Source organism: Gossypium hirsutum, chromosome A06, assembly GCF_007990345.1.
Source record: "Gossypium hirsutum isolate 1008001.06 chromosome A06, Gossypium_hirsutum_v2.1, whole genome shotgun sequence".
Lineage (NCBI taxonomy): Eukaryota > Viridiplantae > Streptophyta > Magnoliopsida > Malvales > Malvaceae > Gossypium > Gossypium hirsutum.
The window spans coordinates 30,933,542-30,954,725 of record NC_053429.1 but is presented as its reverse complement, the minus strand read 5'-3'; the positions used below and the strand labels follow the sequence as shown (position 1 = coordinate 30,954,725).

The 21,184-nt window shown below is 29.9% G+C and overlaps 1 protein-coding gene across 9 annotated transcripts; it reads left to right on the top strand.

Annotated features, from left to right (window-relative positions):
• The first annotated feature begins 13,611 nt into the window (after positions 1-13,611).
• LOC107961659 (serine/threonine protein phosphatase 2A 55 kDa regulatory subunit B beta isoform) lies at positions 13,612-20,421 on the top strand. Of its 9 annotated transcripts, XR_001701341.2 has the most exons (17): positions 13,612-14,156; positions 15,127-15,230; positions 15,360-15,458; positions 15,575-15,694; positions 15,867-16,052; positions 16,193-16,284; positions 16,573-16,691; positions 17,013-17,136; positions 17,270-17,393; positions 17,550-17,618; positions 17,732-17,823; positions 17,913-17,990; positions 18,120-18,187; positions 19,262-19,527; positions 19,833-19,879; positions 20,006-20,119; positions 20,247-20,421. XR_001701341.2 is itself a non-coding variant. In XM_016897730.2 (14 exons), the coding sequence occupies exons 1-14, from the start codon at positions 14,042-14,044 to the stop codon at positions 19,402-19,404; spliced, it is 1,533 nt and encodes a 510-aa protein (XP_016753219.1). In that variant the 5' UTR covers positions 13,612-14,041; the 3' UTR covers positions 19,405-20,368. The 9 variants fall into 9 exon arrangements, 1 of the variants encoding a protein (XP_016753219.1); XR_001701339.2 differs by having other exon boundaries at positions 19,833-20,119; XR_001701340.2 differs by having other exon boundaries at positions 19,262-19,879.
• Positions 20,422-21,184: the final 763 nt, after the last annotated feature.

The following is a 21,184-nucleotide window of genomic DNA, read 5'->3' as shown; positions in this document are numbered from 1 at the left end:
AAAAACCGTTTGCTTGTCGCTCTTCTTTAAAAAAACTCGATGTTAAACTAATGCAATGGAAAAATCATTTTTCAAGTCATTTTGGAAACTTAGTTGCCTTATCAATTTGTTTTTCAGAAACAATTACTTTGCAATGCAGCGGAAACTAGGGAACAATATCAAATTTTTCTTAAGTTCGATATCATGCATTATCCGGTTATTATGCTTGAGTAATCCATGCATGCAAAATCCCTAAAAGAAAAGTTACCAAACCACAGACTAGTAATCATTAAAAATTACAAACCAAAACCAATAGAGACTGATTAATACTTATTAAAAAATAGTCCGAGGTTCAAGGTGATTCTCCAAATGCTGAGTCCGACCCTAATTTCGAGGTTTGCCTAAAAAGTTAAACACTATTGGGAGTGAGCTTATGAAAAGCTCAGTGTGATTCGAATAGCTATTTAAACAAACATAAAATCGAATACAGTAAAACAGGTTAGCTTTAACAGAAGGAAACAGAACCATCATAGGAATTCCATATCATTACATAGTAATTATCAATATCGATGTCAAACGATGTATGAGCATGGGACATCATTCATTTAAGTAACAATCATTAATTTCGATACCATTTAATATAACACAATACAACACATATCATAAATCAATAACATTCAAATATGTCGTGAGCATAATGCAATGCAAAAATGTTCCTTGTAACACCCCTAACCCAAATCCGTCATTGGAATAGGGTTACAGAGCATTATCGGAGTTTACAATCCAAACAGATAAAAATTTCAAAAATTTTATATCATATCAATAAACATATTAAAACCAATTCAAATCATACATATGGTCCCTTATACAAGCCCTCAAGGCCCTAAAAGCACACTAGAAACAAATCAAGACTAGATCGGAAACTCAGAGAATTTTTCAGAAAACATTGAAAATTTTCAACACTGCGGGGGTTACACGGCAGTGTAGCCAAGCCATGTGGGCATTCGAAGTAGGGACACACTGTCGTGTCCCAGCCAGTGCCCGTGCCCGTGTAACTCACTGACTTGGTCACACAGCCAAGCCACACGCTTGTGTGCCAGGCCGTGTACCCTTCAAAGTAAACTTACACGCCCGTGTGTCAGGCTGTGTGCTAGGCCATGTAACAGCCTGGCTTGCAACCCTTTGAAAACTACAAGGGACACACGACTATGTTACCTAGCCATGTGTCACACACAGCTGAGGCACACGTCTGTACGGACGAAAATAGGCCATTTTACAAGCCATTTTCTCACCCAATTTAGTATGTACCTACACACAACATTACACATAATTACAAGCCATAACAAGGCATCCAAATCAAGCATAAAAAGTCATATATATTGTATAACATCATACAACCAATATGCCCTTAGGCATCTTAATGACAATATGCAACATGTATAACCATGTATTCAATTTGACCCAATAATCAACTAACTTGCATGCATATTTGCATCAATACATAGTATATAACTTACTTACTAAAACACAACCATTTGGTACCAAAATGCTATTCTATAATTAGCATCAATAGTCATTTAAGCTATTCAAACAAAGTACCAATTCTCAACAAGTCACAAGCCACATATATTATGCATATTCATCTATCATCCCATCTTCCATCAATCAACCATATTAAGTCATTTATCAACCATTTTAAAGCTACTTGTATTCATACCAAAATATTCCAAAACACAAGCCAAAACAAATGGTCATATTCACAACAAAACATATAGGCCAATAATAGACAAAATACCTATACATGTCATTATAACCAAAACTAAACAATTGAATGTACCAAAAGAGCCAATAGATAGTGTGATATAGATCTGACAACCTTCCAACCTGAACGAGCTTTCAATACACTGTAAAACACGGAAAATAATACAGTATAAGCATTTAAGCTTAGTAAGTTTATATAACATAGAATTTAACTTACCATTTAGTCATATAATAAGTAAGTAAACAAAGCATAACCCAACACAATTTGGCCAAATGCCTAAGCACATATACACCAACCATGTTAGCCATGTAAATACATATATAAGCCAATAAACATGGATGAACACAACAATTGATCAAGTTCTATATACATGTATCATCGATTTCATGCTTCCATATACCATGTAATAATATTTTCATGTAATTCATGTGTCTTGGTAATGGTCTGTAGTGAACTCTTACCATTTCGTATAAGAATTTAGCCCGTTGAACCGTTTCTAATACTGTTGGATACCCGGGATAACTCACAAATAGTATGTTAAATCATATAATTGTAATCGGTCAAATCATGTACATATATGCTCAAACGAGCAGTAAATCAGCATGCTCACATGAGCTATGGGTCGGAACATAGCTACCCGATGCTGCTCATACGAGCTGTGGAGAATTCGCAACACATGCCGGACCTTAGCCATCGGTAGGACGTTCAGGACTAGCACCTAAATCATGTAAACCCTAATGACATGTCATTTGTATCCTACAAAATCCTAAGGTTCAAACAGGCTCAGTAATCATCGTACGTCGTTGGATATGCAATCAGTATATTTGTATGGCATTTCCCAACACATGTATAATTCAGTTAAAGACATATAAAAACGATTTAATTACACGAACTTACCTCAATAATTATACGTAGATACAGAAGCGATTAATCCGAGATTTTCTCTTTTCCCTGATCTAAAGCCGTACGAGGTCTGTCTTGATCTATACGAATAAATTTAACTTAATTTAATATAAAATTCATTCAATTTAGGCCAAAAACATATTTTGAAAAATTACTATTTCGCCTATATACTTTTAATTCATTTACAATTTAGCCCCTAGCTCATAAAAATGGAAATTCATGCAATTTCACCATAACCCACTATGGTCGAATATCAACTAGGTCCCTAGCATGCCCTATATTTCATTTATTTCACAATTTCATCATATATAATTTTCTATTTTTCAATTTAATCCCTATTTGACAATTTTACCAAAAAATTATTTACAAAAGTTGTTTATCTAACAACAACCATCCATTTTCTAACATCAAACTTCAAAACTCATGTACATGCATCAATGATAAAACCCTAATAGTTTAACAGTTTCACAAATTAGTCCTTAAGCTAGCTAGATTAAGCTACAACGATCTCGAAAACATAGAAATCATTAAAAATAGGACAAAATTGCATACCTAATCAAGGGAAACAAGAATGGCCGAATCTTAAGCTTCCATGGCTTTCTTTTTCTTTGATTTTCGATTGAAAGAAATGTTAAAGATGACAACCTAATTGTTGTTTTATTTTATTTTATCATTTAATTACTTAATTACTTAATTAACCTTTAAAAACATTAATATTTACACATTTGCCAAACCATGTGCATCCACTAACAACTCTAATGGTCTAATTACCATATAAGGACTTCCACTTTAAAGTTCTATAGCTATTTAGTACATTTAGCTATTAGAACTAAACTTTTACACTTTATACGATTTAGTCCTTTTTATCAAATTGAGCATGTAAACAGTAAAATTTCTTAACTAAATTTTTATACGGTACTAATATCATGCTGTAGGCAATAAAGTAATATTAAAATAAATTTTATGACTTCGAATTTATGGTTTTGAAATTACTGTTTCGATTTTACTGAAAATGGGCTATTACATTCCTACCCATACCATCCGCTACACACAACGAGTTCCCTAGAACCCGTCATCTGAACTCCAAAACATTATGGGCTTAGGCCCGTTGTGGTTAAAACCACCGATAACAATATGTAGAAAATTCTGCTAGTAAAAATGTAGACAAGCTGCCAATAAAAATTGCGATAAATCATCATTCCCCTCGGTACTCCATGTGCAATACACTAACTACAAATAATGCGGACTTAATATGCCGCCGGTACTCCACGAAACTTCTTCGTCAACCGCAATTCCCAACCCAATGTATATGCAATATGTCACACAATCTCATATATAATCACATCTCAATACTTTTCACATTCATTTGACATGCTCAGCATATCCTCAATAATCACATACTTTCAGTAAATGGAAATAGTGTTCCAATCTTTCAAAATACCATTGTGTTGGTATCAATTAATGTAACACCCCCTACCTGTATTCCGAGCCTAGAATAGGGTACGAGGCATTACCAAACTTAATATGATCAATCATGTAAAAAAAAACCAGCCATAAAATTTTTTTCTAAATTAAAAACTTTCATACATATGTTTAACATCCCTTATATGGGCCTACGGGGCCCAAAACATACATTCAGGGTGGTTCGGGACCAAACCGTAAACATATGAAACTTTTGCAACACTTAGAAAATTTTCACACTTTGGAGAGTCACACTCTCGTGTTTTCAACCCGTGTAACTCTCTGTTTATAACTTCATCACCCTTGTCAGTCGTACACTTCATATAAATAACAAGAAACGTGTATGGGCTTAATTCTCATTCAATTTCTCATATATATACACAATTTCACGTTATGTAATCATACAACATATATCAGCCATATCTCTGTAATCTAAATATATTTTCATAACAACTTATCTTGATTTCAGACTATTTCCTATTTAAGCTTAAATAACCAAAGTATTTGAAATATCATCTTTATGCAAATAGTACACATGAGGTATATAATTCTATAATTATGAATAAACACATTTATCAAACATTTTCCATATTCATATATCAATGTCTCATATCTCCATATATCAATAACCGTTATGTTCATGAATTCTGAGTTCAATTTCATAATTATTTGTCTCGTGTTCAATCTATTCCATATCGGAATTTTATTCATTAAAACGTTTGAATTATCAATACATATGGACAGTACATTCAAGATGAACAATTATATAATCACAAATGAATTCATTTATCAACCAAGTTCTATACTCGTATCTTATCAACTCGTACTTCCTTGTATCACATAATTCCATGTAACACTTACCAAACTTTGTCAAATTAGTGAACGTCTTACGAAATTGAGTACTTCGTTTTCTCGATGACATAGTTCAACTATGGTCTTACACATCTTTAAATAATGATGCCATAGCCCAGCTATGGTCTTTCACATATTCATATATCGATGCCATAGCCCAGTTATGGTCTTACACGTATCACATATCTCACTGATGCCATATCCCAGATATGGTCTTATACAGTAGCATATATCACACCGATGCCATATCCCAGTATGGTCTTATACGGAAATCACTTGTCACTTGTCACTTGTAGCCGAAGCTACCACTTTTCACTGATCAGGTAGCCGAAACTACCACTTTTCACTGATCAGGTAGCAGAAGCTACCACTTTTCACTGATCAGGTAGCTGAAGCTACCACTTTTCACTTGTCATTTGTCATTGATCAGATAAGTGTAGCCGAAGCTATCACTTATCACTTTCACTTTTCCTTGATCAGATAAGTGTAGCCGAGGCTATCACTTATCACTTGTTGCCATGGTCCAACCATGGTCTTTTCCTTCGATTCATCTTGTCACTGAACTGAAATGCTCAATTTGATCATTTATTCAATTTTCATGCTTTTACATTATTCACGATTTTATCATCAACACATATGAAACAACACATCATGAAATTCATAAAATTAACAAATAATCACTAAAATTTAGCCATATAAAATTTTTGTATTATAACGATAATCATAATTTCATAATAAATATTCCAAATAAAACATTATATCTTTTCTAATCCAACACTTATTTATTATAATCGGGCATGTGATCAATTTATACACGAGTCATTCATATATTTTTCCTCCTCATGCTCTACATCCACATCCTTGGTATAAATAACACACTTGTAAGTAACCTTATCCATAATTTTCACTAATTACTTATGTGATTATTCAAGCTATTCACCCGTGTCATAGTCACTAAATTATTTATATCTGAAGCTAAGGAACTCCAAATTAAGATCTGCTAATTTTCCCTGAAACTAGATTCATATATAATCTTACCATAAAAATTTCATAATTTTTGGTTGGGCCAATTAATACAGTTTATTCATTGAAGTCTCCCCTGTTCTGCTATCTGACAGTTCCAACCCTTCTTCACTAAAAATTAATTATCTTCTCGTACAAGATTCGAATGATGTCCCCGTTTATTTCTCTTGAAAATAGACTCATTCAGGATTCTAAACATATAAATTTAAGCCTCTAATTATTTTTATCCAATTTTTGATGATTTTCCAAATTCAGAATAGGGGAACCCGAAATCATTCCGACCTTGTCTCACAAAAGTTATTGTATCTCATGATTTACAATTTCATTGCTTACATAATTTCTTTTATAAGAAACTAGACTCAATAAGCTTTAATTTCATATTTTATTCATCCTCTAATTCGATTTCTACAATTTTTTTGTGATTTTCAAATTTAAACTACTGCTGCTGCCCAAAACAGTTTTAGTGCAAAATGTTGATTTCTATTTTACCCCAAATTTCACAATTCATACAATTCAGTCCTTACTCAATTAACCCCTGAATTAAGATAATTTTCTCAATTAATACTTTTTCTAGACATTATAAGTTATTTCATAACTTTTGAGATTCATAATTTCCACATAAAACTCTAACTTCAAACTCTTTTACAATTAGGTCCCAAACATTAACTTTCTATTCAATTCTTTCAATAAAATCAGAATATAAACAATTTAAAGCTCTAATTCCATGCCAAATCATCATATACTTCCAGCACCCATCCATAACAACTTCAAAAATTAGACATGGAATCACAAACTAATGAAATAGTAAGTTGGACCCAATTGTAAAAGTCCAAAAACATAAAAATGTCAAGGAGAAAGCAAGAATTAAACTTACATGAAGCTAGAGTATGAAAACTAGCTTGAACCCTCCTCCATGGTTGTTTTTCAGCTGATGAATATGAAGAGAAATGAAGAGAATTCTAGATATTCCAATTTAGTCCCATTTTTATTTAGCCAATTTTGTCAATTTTCCAATTTTGCCCTTATTTCACCCGTTTCCTGATTTTTCTCAGCTATTGCCGCCCAAAATATCTCATTTGGGCTTATTTTCACTTTATGTCCTTCCTCATTTGACAATTGAGCTATTTAATCCTTTTAGAAACTTTTACACCCTTTTCAATTTAGTCCTTTTTATTTAATTAACCACCCAAACGTTAAAATTTTCTGACTAAATTTTATTACTACCTGACCAACACTCCATAAATATTTCTAAAAATATTTATGGCTCGATTTATGAAGTCGAGGTCTCGATACCTCATTCTCGACCCAATTTACCTAATTAATTCTTTTAAATCACCAAATTCACTAATTCAAAAATGCTTTTATATTCACATTTGACTTATAGGTATTAATTTATTAAATTTTCAACTCACCCGTCGAATTTATTGATTTCAAATCTCTATTCCTAATACCACTGAAAATTAGGCTGTTACAATTAATATCGTTCAATTTCACATACTTTACAGATTTTCATTGTGCATAAATAGCATTCTTTTCAGTACACAATATAATAAATATCTCATGCATTTAAATCATACATAAGCTTAATATCTCAACACATTATATCATTCAGTCAAACATTCTCATATCTCATAATTCACATATGCAATTACAAACTTAATCAAACATTCATACTATCAAACTAGTAATTTTGCCAACATGTCAATCTTTTAAGGCTTGAAACATACCTGATTCAGCCACTCACAAAATCAATAATTTGGCTATTAAGCCAATCCAATCAGCAATCTAATTTATCAAATATAACATGATATTTAACATTTTCAAACAATTTTATGAGTTTAGGACCCACACCTTGTTTTTGGTTCCTCGCAGCACACTAACAAATCTTTCAATTTTCCTTAATAATTCCTTAAATACTTTTTTTTAACTAACAATATAAAATTAAATATTACATTTAATTCTTAAAAATTAAAGACAAAACTTTGTACAACATTAAACTCTAATAAAATATATTTTGTTATCTTTAAATGTTACCCTTTTGTTCAAGATTGTTTAGATTATAATTTGAGGAGGTTGGTCATTAAATAACTAATTATTATCTTTAAATTGTTTTTTGGGTAATTCGGGTAAATAATTCATGTTATTTATTTTATAATTTTTTATTTTCTTTCATTTTTTTATCATGAAAATTTTATACATTCGTACCATATTTTTGTTATTTTTTGGTTTATAATCATGTATTAATTTATATTTAAAAATATTATTTACACTTGCAATTCTTTTTACAAATAAGAAAAAAAATAAAAATATTCTCATAATAATTTTTTTGTAAATATGTAAAATTATTTAAGTAATTTTCCTGATTAATTTAGTCTCAACTCGACACTAAATTTACATTATTCTTTTATTTTATTTTTTATAGGAAGAGAGGTAAAGTTGTTTCATGTTTGAATCTAAAATTATATGTTAATAGAAGACTAAATAATAATACAAATTCTTTGTCATTGAATGATTTATTGACTAATGTACATTTTACTTTTAGAAATATAGGGAAATGTAAAAATAAACATATCGGATTAATACAAAAAGATATATAATTATTGAAAAAATAATATCTATTTTTAACATATTCAAAAATAAAAACTAAAATATGTGTCACTATATAACCTCTATTAATTTTTATACTTTAATATCTATATATAAAATATTATGTGTTACTATACGTGTAAGTCTGTCTTTCTTTTTTTATTGGACTATTTTTACAACGATAATATTTATATAAAAGTTTATAATGTTTCATTTTGTTAGAGTTTAATGTTGTACAAAGTTTTATCTTTAATTTTTAAAAATTAAGTATAGTCTTTAATCTTATGTTACTAGTTAAAAGAATAAGCAATCTCTTATTGTTTAAAAACAAACTACAAATGATTATTAATTTATATAGACCCAAATCCTATATCGCTTAAAATAATAAAGGAAATAAGACTTGAAGCCTATATAAATACTTATTTTGTAAATTTTATTTTTACAAGAGATAATATCAAAAAAATTAAAAATATTAAGGGCAGAAAGTGGTTCCAATTGGAAGCATTTTTTTTTGTCAATACACTAAAAATACTTTCAATTGAAAGCATCTAAAAACGTTTTCGTCAATTTAATCTAATCCCGTGAATTTTCATAAAAAAATATTCTAATCCAATAATTTCTTTTCAAAAATGGCATTTTTGAAAATTTACTCCATAAGTCATTTTATTGAAAATGGGTGACTTTTTCCGTTGACTTACATGTTATTTTTCATTGGCTGGGTTTGTTTTACTCAATCAAACACCAAAAATTATAAAAATGTGCTCTAGGAAATAAAGTTAACCAATCAAACAAACCCTTATTTTACCTTTATTATGAAATGATGGAGTGATCAAAATTTTTAAATAAAAAATATAGATTTATTGTCGTAAAATTAAAGTTTAAATTTTAGAAGAGCATAAAACTTTTGACATATTTAAATTTATAAATAATAGGAAGTAATATTAATATATTTTTACTTATTTATTGGCTTTTTGATTTTTTAAGTGAGTTAGTGAGGTTCACAAAATTTAGTAAAAATATTATAATAATATAGATTATTAAATGTAATATGTTTTAAAAAAATTAACGAGGTGGATTGTATCTCGGTTTATCAAATACAAATTTTATTTATTTAAAAACACAGAAAGAAAATATATTGTACTGTGATTTCTTATTTGTCATTTTTTTCATAATTAGAAGATACTTGTGGATTAAAATTAGTACAAATTTTACCAATAATTTACTTGAAATAGATTATATTATTATGTTTGATTTATTTGGTTGGAATATAAAATTTTTATTAATGTAAAATTCTAATAAAAATTTGATAAAATAATAAGAATAAAACTATTATAAAAATAATATTTCAGTCGAAATATTACATTACTTAAGGAATAAACAAAATTGAGACTACTTTCATATTAAATACCAAATCTTGGAACTATTAATAATATTACATTATTGTCTTTAAGGTTTTAAAATTAGATCAGTGGTTGAATCAATCAATTTATCAGTTTTCAGTTCGATCGGTCATTAGAATAAATTAAAGAAATTATTAAAAGAATTAGAAAAATTTTAAAATAAAAAATATTTAAAAAAATAAAGAAAATCGGTTCAACCACCAATACTCAATTCAACTTAGTTTGAGTGATTTGCGGATCAACTACTCCAATTTTTCTCGCGGATGGATTGATTCTCAATCTAATTGATCTAATCGGCCGATCTGATCCAATTTAAACAACATGACACAAGATAATTTGTTTAAACCAATCAAAATTATCGACTTTCAAAATATAAAATTCTCACAACAATCATAGGTAAAAGTACTGCAAAGCCCCCTGTATTATACATTGAATTGCATTTTAGCCCCTCCGCTAAGAAATTGGACTTAGATGAGTGAGCAAAATAACCCATTTGTTAAAATTTGGTGTTTATATATATAATGTATAATAACAAATTTAGCCCTCAACTTTTACATATTTATTCAATTCAACCCCTACTCTTCTATTAGAAGTAAATTAGAAAAATTTTAAACTAATAAAGTTAAAGAGTCAAAAAGACCTTAGTAACAATTTTAAAAAAATCAATTAAGCCCTTTTAAAATTTAAAAATTAATTTAAAAAATCATTAAAATTTTATAAAAATTTTATTAAAAAATAATAATAGTGACCCATTAAAATCTAATGGTTATAAGATTTTTAAAAAAAATTGACCCCTAATCTTTTATTTTATTGGGTTGATATTATTATTTTCATAAAAAATTATCTTTTTAATAAATTTTGGTTATAATTTTTATAATTTTTAATTAATTTTAAATTTTAAAAAGATTTAATTGATTTTTAAAAAGTTTATTAACACTAAATTATAATAGAATAATTGTTTTATTCACTCATCTAATGCACATAAATTAATTTTTTTTTCAATAAAGAACCTAAATGCTATCTAAAGCATATGCCGTCCTATACCTTTCATTCAAAGTCTCTTGAAAATTACAAGTAAAATATTCCAGTCATTTAACAGCTCCACAGATTCCATTCATAAATGTTACATGGTTTACCAAAGAGGAAAATATTCCATTCATATTTTAACCTTCTTTAGACAAAATCAACTTTATCTTGTAACTTACAGCAAAGATTATACCTTTTCTTTTACATTTTACTTCTTTTATTCATTTTTTTATAATATTTTAAGTTATTTTTACTAATTTAAATATAAAATATAATTAAATGAATTATAAATAAGCTTTTAACTTATAAGAAATAAACCAGTTTAGATAAGTAAAAGGATATATTATTTACTTTAATTAGAAAAATGATATTGGGTTTGAACTCAAATCCTTTGGTTAATATCAATTGAGATTGATCACAAGTCGGTTTGAAAAGTGAAAGGCTTTGGACAAAAATATAAGCTTAATAAATGAGTTTGGATAAAAAAAATAATGCTTGTTTAAAAAATGGGTCAGGCCTCGGGTAAGACATTTTTTTGGTCGGACTCGAACCGATCCGAATTCACAGAAATACAAACAAATCTACTACTTTTTTTGTTATTTTAATGTTATATTCTTGTTGTTTTCTCCTTATTTTGCTATCATTTCACTATTATGTTACTACTATTTTGTTATATTGTTTGGATATTTTATAAAACTAGTTTTATTGTTAATTTTGTTATTATTTTAGAGGTATTTGCTTGTTAAGTTGTATCTATTTTAGTGTTATTTATGTATATATATATTTAATATTTATTTTAATGTTTTAGTATTTTTGATATATTATATATTTAAAATTTATATAAAATGAATTAATACGATCGAACTGAGTTGAACCCAAATTTTAATATTTTTATCTGGACCAAACTTTAAAAAAAATTTAAACCTATTTCTTAAGTGGGTCTAGGCTTAACAAACAGCATAATTCTTTAGTTTGGCCCAGCCCTGTCTCATGAACCCTTCTAATATTATGTTTAGCTCATTTTACCTATTCAAAAACACAAAGAAATTTTTTTCCACATTTTTGTTAATTTCAATAAAATAAATTATACATTTTTTGTTCCATTCTAAAAGATCTTTCAAAAGACGAAGATTCTTCCTGCTGATATTTTTTATTTTTGAGTTTTTCTTGTTAGGGCCATTGATTAAAGAAAAACAGAAATTAAAAATAAAGAAAGGAGAGAGCCTTGTAATCTACGCTAAACATAGCAATGCCCTCAACCTCATCCATAAAGCTGAGAAAACAAAAGTCGACGTCGTTTTATCACCAAATAGGAATAGTTTCCCATCGACTATTTCCAAATCAGTTAAATTAATCACCAAAATATAATCCAGAAAAAGAATATGTCAAATTCTAAAAGAGTTCCTCTGCCATGTTTATTTCAGTTAAAACATGCTTTACGAATTCAGTCTTTTTACTTTGTTAGATTTAAAAATGTAACACCTTAAAATTTTATTGTTAATTTCAAGTTTATGATAATATTATTTTTATTATATAGTTATTAAATAATTTTTTTATTCAAAATATCGCACCAACGAAATAATTAAAAAAATTTTAACGATGTTAATAATTATATTCGAAATTTAAAATTTAAATAGTAAAAGAGCTAAATTTTTAAAACTAAAAATAAATGGACTAAAATCTAAATATTAAAAAATTAGAGAATTTTTTTTCAGAATTAGATTTACAATAGACTTTATTTTATTAATTTATCAAATAATTTGATGTTGATTATTTAAAAAAGCACACTTCAATAGTAATATATACACTTAGTTATTGTTTAAAAAAAAATCAAAATTTGTTTGAAGTAGTGGTCAAAGTTCTTGTCTAACAACTAGATGAAATAGGTTCAAACTAAAAGTGTTAATAGATCAAGTCTAAATATGATATTAACATATTTTATCCTTGCTTAAGTCTGGTTCAACTCGAAATATGAGACTTAAATTTTGTTAAAGTCCACCTATATTTATAAATGGATAACTCAAACTTATTTTAAATTCAGTTTTTTTAATTTTTAAAAATATATATTTATATCATTTCAATTTAATATTTAATAATTCCATATATTTTTATTTATTAAAATTTTATATATAGTTATCTTAACATTTTTTTTAATGCTTACATTATAATAATATATTATTATATATTTAATTTTTTTGTACTATAAGTTAAATAATATAAAACATTACAAACTTAAAAAACCAGACTGAGTTGGATCGAACTTTAGCATTAAATGTTCAAGCTTAAGTTCAACCTATATTTTAAACGAATCTAATTTTTTTTCCAATCTCTCTAATCTTGTTCAAACCATGATAATATTTATCAAACTATATAAAAATATTAACTTATAGATGTCATATTTTTCAAAAATATTTTTTTAAATTATTTGATAAAAAAATCATTTCAAAATTGAAAATACACATTTTAAAAACATAAACAAATAAAAATATCAAAGCACATAGTAAGTGCTTAATATTAAAAAAAAACATAGTAAGCACATAGTAAGTGCTTAATATTAAAAAAAAACATAGTACAGGGACCTTCCATAAAAATTGACCAGAAAGAAGAGGAGAGAGGGGAGTGGGTCCAATAATCGGCCAAAAAGCTTCGTCGCATTTCCAGCTTTGTCATCATCCTCCAATTTACATTTTTCTTTCTTTCTTCTCTCCCGAATTAAAAGAAACATAAGAGAGTAAACTGTGAAAGTTTTAATTGAAGGAGATAGAGTGGAATCTCGTCGATGTTTATTTTTGTTTAAAAATATATCAAATCGATGTTCATTACCGGTTAGAGAAAAAAAAGAGTGATAAAGGAACACCGATGAATTTTCTTTGTGGAATATATAGATGATCGATCGAGAAGCTTTGCATTTTTGAAATGGAGATTGTTTTAAATCGATGAAGTGTTTCGGTTTTGTTGTGAATCTGAGTGCCAGATCGGCTCGTTGATGCATTGAGTTTGCTTTTTATTTTATTTCGTGAGGTGGAATCGTTTTTTTTTTGAGACAACGATGAACAACGGCGGCGCTGAAGCAGCCGTGGCTCCGGTGGGAGGGCCACAACCACTGGAGTGGAAATTCTCGCAGGTGTTCGGAGAGCGAACTGCCGGAGAGGAAATACAGGATGGTACAATATTTGGATTTATTCGATTCGGTTTCTCTTAGAGTTATTCATTATTGATTTTAGAGTTTCATTTTTTTTAATCCAAATAGCTACAAGTTTTATTATTTAGTCGTTTTTCCTCATTGCTATTTCTTTTCTCGATTGTTTATATTGGTAATATGTGACTTCAATTTGATATAACATTCGGCTGGATTGCATTATAATGTTAGGATCTAGGTCTAGCTTCACAACTGTTTCAAAGTGTGGTATGAAACAACGGTGTGTAAGTTGTGGTTTATCAATTTGTTCCTGTTTTATAATTATCGCTTGAGTTTCAGCTGAGGTTAGTTGTTATTGACTAAATGATTGAAATAATTAATCAATAAAATATTATTTCATATATGCTTGGCCGTTGTTTTCCGCAAGTTGTTCTAATTACTAGGGTCTTGGAGTTTGGTGCCCAAAAAAAGAAAGGGAAAAAAGGTATTTAACAAGCCTTTGGTGGCAAGTGACTGAGTTTGCTTGCGTGATTGATGCACTTGACTTTAGGTTGTGATTTCTGGACTAACATGGTCATTGTCAAAGTATACTAGCGTTTATTGCATTATGTCTCTCATCTCGGAGGAGTTGTAGAAAATGGAAAAAGGTCCAAGTGAACTAATCAAATTGTCCGACTTAGAATCTTTCCATGTAAGTGACTAGGTCCATGAATTACTGTTGTTTTTGTCCTGTGGGAAACATATAATATCTTTGTGTGAAGCATTTTCAGCTGCGCTGTTATTAAGTTTGCTCTTTACGACACCTTCCTTTCATTGTCCTCAATGCTAGGAGGGATTAAATTGATATTTGGTGATATAATTCTCCCTGATGCTCTTTGCTTGGTGATTCTGCTTGTGTGAAGTAAACAGTTATGGGTATGCTGTACTTGGTACTTGCTTGTCCTGCATTTCTGATTCCTCTGCTCGCTTCATTACATGGTGCTTCTTTTTTTCAGTTGATATCATCTCCGCTATTGAATTTAATAGAACTGGAGATCACCTTGCTACCGGAGATCGAGGAGGTCGGGTGGTTTTGTTTGAAAGGACAGACACTCTAGATGTATGTTGCTGACTGTTTCCTTCTTTTATATTTCTGAAGCTGTGTTGTTTGTTTCACTCACTGTGTTGCTCCAGTGTTCTGTTCTCATCTTTTGTGGTTTGTTCTTTGACAAAACTGAATAATGTGTAGCATGTTGGGCAACGGAGAGATCTAGAGAAGATGGATTATCCAATTAATAGGCACCCTTTATTTCGCTATAAAACAGAGTTTCAGAGCCATGAACCTGAGGTATTTGTGTTTGGTTATGCCAGAAACATAATGAATGTTTGGGTTTACTGTTTACATGCTAAAATATTTCTGGACTTGAATTTCATTGAAATGTCTACGATATTGTTTTAATACAGTTTGACTACCTCAAGAGCTTGGAAATTGAGGAGAAAATTAACAAAATTAGGTGGTGCCAGTCGGCTTACGGTGCTCTTTCTCTTTTGTCGACAAATGACAAAACAATCAAGTTCTGGAAGGTAGGTAAAGGCATCTTTTATATCCTAGATTTTACAATTATAAAGTTGTACACAGATTAGTGTTTATTGTCTTTTTCCAACATTTATGTCCCAAAAGTGGCAGTACAACAAATTTACTCATCTAACCTTGCTATCCGGTTGGTCTTTCTAATGTCATTTCAAACTTGGACAGGTACAAGAGAAGCAGGTCAAAAAAGTATGTGACTTGAATGTGGATTCCACCAAAGCCATGGGAAATGGTCCTATTGTTGGTTCAAGTATATCAACAAGCTCCAAACAATACATGGCAAATGGAGGATGTACAAGCAATGACTTTTCATTGCCAAATGGGGGTTTGCCATCTTTGCGTTTGCCTATGGTAGTTGTTGTCTATCATGAATACTTAAGAACTTATTATGTTATTTTTGTCATTTTTTAATGTTTAGGCTGTGTCTGATCCGCCAAATTGTTGTTTATATGGTTTGTTGATCTGACACATAGTGCTTATGTTGTAATTAGGTAACTACTCTTGAGACAAAACTTATGGCCAGATGTCGAAGAATATATTCTCATGCGCATGACTATCATATTAATTCCATATCCAATAACAGGTCTATATACTTATTTGATTGATTTTAGCCACAACTGGCCCCCATCTCCCTCTTATTCCTTGTATATGGACTATGATGTATATCTTGTTTTATTTTCCTTTGAGTTTCTACTTTCTTGAGTTGAATTGTTTACATTTGCTGTCTGTTGGTTGGGAGGTGGGGAGTGCATTTAGAAAGATCATAAACTGGGAGAGTAATTTCTCAACTTTTGAACCTGAAATACTTCGTCTTCAAAGCTAGCTCCTGATTTTATGAAATACTTATTATTCCTTTCTTCTTTATTTGTAGTGATGGTGAAACTTTTATTTCGGCTGACGACCTGCGAATTAATCTCTGGAACCTGGAAATTAGCAACCAAAGTTTTAACATTGTTGATGTGAAACCTGCAAACATGGAGGATTTGACTGGTGGGGAATCAGTTTTCTAATTGGACATCATGGATTTATATATTTATTTTATACATTTCCTTTATTGCTTATGGGTTGATAGGTCTGTTCTTTCTGTTATCCTAATCCTTCTTGCTTTCCTTCTGTTTTTGGTTATCCATCTGCAAAAATTTCTTCCTCTTTTCTACACCCTGCTATTTTTCCTAGTTGACTATCATCATCTCACTCTTTGAGTTTCACAATGTTACTCTTATCAATTTATGGGTTTTTCTCTGTAAAATATAATACTCTTATGTATTTTTCATGTTTGCATGATTCATTTGCTTGAGTATATACTTGCAGAGGTGATAACTTCAGCAGAATTTCATCCTATACACTGTAATATGTTAGCTTACAGTAGTTCAAAGGGTTCAATTCGTCTTATTGATATGCGACAGTCTGCGTTGTGTGATATCCACATTAAATTGTAAGTGACCCGTGGTATTTCTGTTTTTTCTTGGTTGATTTATCGTTTTAACTGTCATCTTTTGCTGTATGATACTTCTGTCGCATTTCCTTGTATTCTTTTTTCTGGTTTTTGAAGTTTCTTGATGGTACAGGTTTGAGGAACAAGAAGCTCCAGGCTCCAGGTCTTTTTTCACAGATATCATAGCATCAATCTCAGACATCAAGTTTGCCAAGGATGGAAGACACATACTAAGTCGTGACTACTTGACCCTTAAGGTTGATATGTTTTTATGGAATTAATTCTTCTCCTCTTGAATAACACTTTGCCCTTGTGTCGTAGGCATCTGATGCTTGCATAAAAGCTGAGTTTCTATATTTGTTTTCTCCTTCCTCCTTTTCTATTGTTTGGTAACAAGGTTTTCTTTGTGTCAGCTGTGGGACATAAATATGGATTCTGGTCCAGTTGCAACCTTCCAAGTTCATGAATACCTTAGGCCTAAGGTAATGTGTACTTCTAAGGCTCTTCTATTTTGTTTAGATACTATTTAAAAAGAGACCCTATATATACCCGTATGATGGATGTTTTTCTGTTATTATTTTGGGACCTTGAGCAGCTTTGTGATTTGTATGAAAATGATTCCATCTTTGATAAATTTGAGTGTTGTCTAAGTGGAGATGGACTTCGAGTGGCTACTGGTTCCTACAGGTACAGTTTTTCTTTTTATTATCTCAAATAAAGAGTCAAATATGCCAGGACCTGGACGATACATAAACTAGTGGTTTCTGTTATTCCAGCAATCTGTTTCGGGTGTTTGGTTGTTCTGAAGGTAGCAAGAAAGCAACAACACTGGAAGCCAACAAAAACCCCATGAGGTATGTTCCAATATTCTGTTGTAGGTGGAATGATTTGAGTAGCTTTTAAAGGAACTTGTTTGACCTTTCTTGGTTTGGAAAATCCTGAATCAAAAGAATGACATTTTTATTTTTGTAATGAATTTCCAGAAGACAAGGTCTGACAGCATCAAGACCTTCAAGATCTCTTGGTAGTCCTTCTGGTGTTGTTAGACGAGGTATGCATTTCACATTGTTCTTAGAATCCAAAAAGTTTGAGATGTTTTAATCATCGATTTGTGATTTTGCTTGATCATTAGTGAATTAGGATTATAGCCTTCTTTTTTTCCCGCAAAGTATCCAATTTCCAAACAATTGTTTTTGACTTCTGTAAGTGAGACACTTATACTCGCAAGCTATTCAACTTCCATTTGAAAAAGAAATTTCTAACTTGATTCAGTTGTTGTTGAGTCAAGCTTGAGCGAACTGAATTTTGTTAATACTCAATTCAAGCTGCTCGCTAGCCTAATCAGAGCTTTATTTATACTATATATTTTTTAAATTTTATAATTAAATTAGTATCTTACCCCATATATATGCACTTAAAATCCAGACCCTACGCTTTTTCACTATTTTTTCCTTTAACAGCTATCTGTCATTTTTTCATTCCCCTGTAACACCTCTTTTTCTTCTCAACAAGTCTGCGTCTCCTACTTTTGAAATTTGAATACTGATTGCTGCTATTTACAATGATTTACTTTCTTTCCTTTCTTTTTCTTAAGCTCTTATATTTTCAGATCTGGGTTTTGTTTTGCTGATACTCAGATTTGATTTCAACTTTGTATTTTGCTTTTGTTATTTGTATTTTGTGTTTTTGCTTTTACTTTTTTATGTAGCTTTGGTTTGGTTTCAACTATTTATTGTAGTTCTGGTAATTCCAGGGAAAAAATCTTTGTCAATACACTGACTAGTAATGTATATAATAACTTCGGTTTGAACACTGATTGCTAATCCTTTTTCCCATGAATTCTTAGCATTTCATATTTCATTATTTTAAGATAAAATTTGTATATGAAACGAGCTTGGACTCAATCTCGAGTATATAAATTGTGTAAACAAGTTTAATCAAGCTGAGCTCAAAGAATTTGATTTTTTTTCAAGCCAAGTTCAAGCTCAAATGATAGGGTTCGGTTAAGCTTGAACCGAGTTTTGAGTCGAGCTCAAGCTCAGCTTGGCTCGATTACACCCTATGGCTATACTTGAGCTTTGTTTCACATCTTTTTCAGCTATCCATATCTCGTCTCATTTTTTAGGGAAAGGAGCAGATAACTCAGCAGTTGATGCAAATGGAAATACTTTTGATTTCACAACAAAGTTGCTACACCTAGCATGGCATCCAACTGAAAACTCCATCGCTTGTGCCGCATCAAACAGTCTATACATGTACTATGCGTGAAGATGATCCAATGGAGCTAATGTTTTTTTTCCCGGGCAGGGCTTTTGCTGATTGCTTTTTGCTTTGCGCCTTCCTCTCTAATTAATGACGCTGAAGCTGCAGCGGTTTATCACAATACTCTTGGTGATTTATTGAAATTTTCTAGGCTTAAGTATAAAAAAAAATCTCTTCAATTAAAATTAAATAATTATCCAAGCCCCTATCATTTTATTACAATCAATTAAACATCTATTTTTACTTAATTGACCTCTAGATTGGATGGAAACTGATGACACCTCTAATCTAGGGCTCAATTTGATGGAAATAGATGTTTGAAATTTTAATTAACTGCAATAAAATGATGTGGGCTTGAATGATCATTTGGTTTTAGTTTGGGGACCTTTTGTTATATTTAAGCTAACTTTCTGTCATGTCTAATGTCTTCCAAGTTGCAACACCAGAAGTCCAATGTTGCTGTTGTTGATTTGTGGAGGAGGTAAATTGGTCCTTTCATACACATTTAATATTCTTTATAGGGATAGACACAGTGGTATTCCCAGTCTGACTTTGTTTAGTGGGAGAAAATATGATGATTAGCACTCCGTCTACACTTAAACAACAGCTTTTCTAATTATGCTGGAAATGGCAATGGCGATGACAAGGAAAATGTTGCTGGGTTTTGGAGACCAATGGGGATCTTAAACCCAAATTCCAAGGGGAAAAAAGAGCTATACAGGTGCATCAAATCTCTTTGATATAATTTTAGCCCTTTGTGCTTAAATCTTGTACTATTTCAACTTTAATTTGTGTTATGATTATTGTTCTTTTAATTTCTAACTATTTTCCTTTCTCTTCCTCCGTAGCCATAGAATTTGCTGTTTTCTGTTGGTTTTGGGATGAAGTAGAAGCTCTCGTTAAAAACCATTCTCTGTCTGACCCACGTTATCTCCCGGGTTATTTATTTATGATTTTATATTATATTTTAGTTCTTGATATTAATTCAGTTGAAAAATGATTAAAAATCATTTTTTTACAAAATATCAAATGCCATATAGAGTGTCTTTTTATCTTTGAACTTAAAGTATAATTTCAATTAAAGTTATTTTTTTTCCGTAATGTTTTCTTTTGTAAATATAATTTATGTATTGAAATTGCGAGATCTTATATAATATAATGAATAAATAAATAATGCAGGCTGTAATTAAATATATTGAAAGTTTATATATTACTGGTACTTAAAATATATCTTCTTCTTTTTTTAGTCTTTAAACTTATCTTAGATAAATTATATTTAAGGTTATGAAATTATTAATAAATTTATACTTTATCATTCAACTTTAAAAAGTTTTCATGAAAGTTATTATTTAAGTCATTAGGTAAGTTTTTTGGTTTGATAAGTTTTTTTCTTTTAAGTTGGGTATGTGAGCTTCAAGTCAATAAAAAGTTCTTTTTCTATTGCTAATAATTTTATATCGAGTGTATCTAGTGTCCTTTTAAATTTATGATAATCAGTAATAAGAAGTAAAGCATTAATCTTATTTACCCAAAACAAATACATGTTTTTTTAGGCAAGTTGGGCCCATGCAAGAAAGGATCGTATAGTTAAGTATTCTTTTTTTAGTTTCATTATTAAAAGAATGGAACTTTTTTATGCTCGTATCACTAAATAAATATTACTAAAATATAACAATTTTGAGGCTTAAACCCCCAAATGGGGCTTAAATTATATATTAAAAGCTTATATATTATATAACTAAATAAATATTACTAGAATATAATAATTTTGAGGTTTAAACCACAA

What these genes read in the sequence shown, in the direction of transcription:
- LOC107961659 (XM_016897730.2), top strand. Translation starts at nt 14,042, where the DNA reads ATGAACAACGGCGGCGCTGAAGCAGCCGTGGCTCCGGTGGGAGGGCCA. An exon ending in CATCTTTGCGTTTGCCTATG is followed by an intron (nt 16,053 to 16,192) that starts GTAGTTGTTGTC and finishes TGTTGTAATTAG; the next exon opens with GTAACTACTCTTGAGACAAA. An exon ending in TTCTGGTGTTGTTAGACGAG is followed by an intron (nt 18,188 to 19,261) that starts GTATGCATTTCA and finishes CTCATTTTTTAG; the next exon opens with GGAAAGGAGCAGATAACTCA.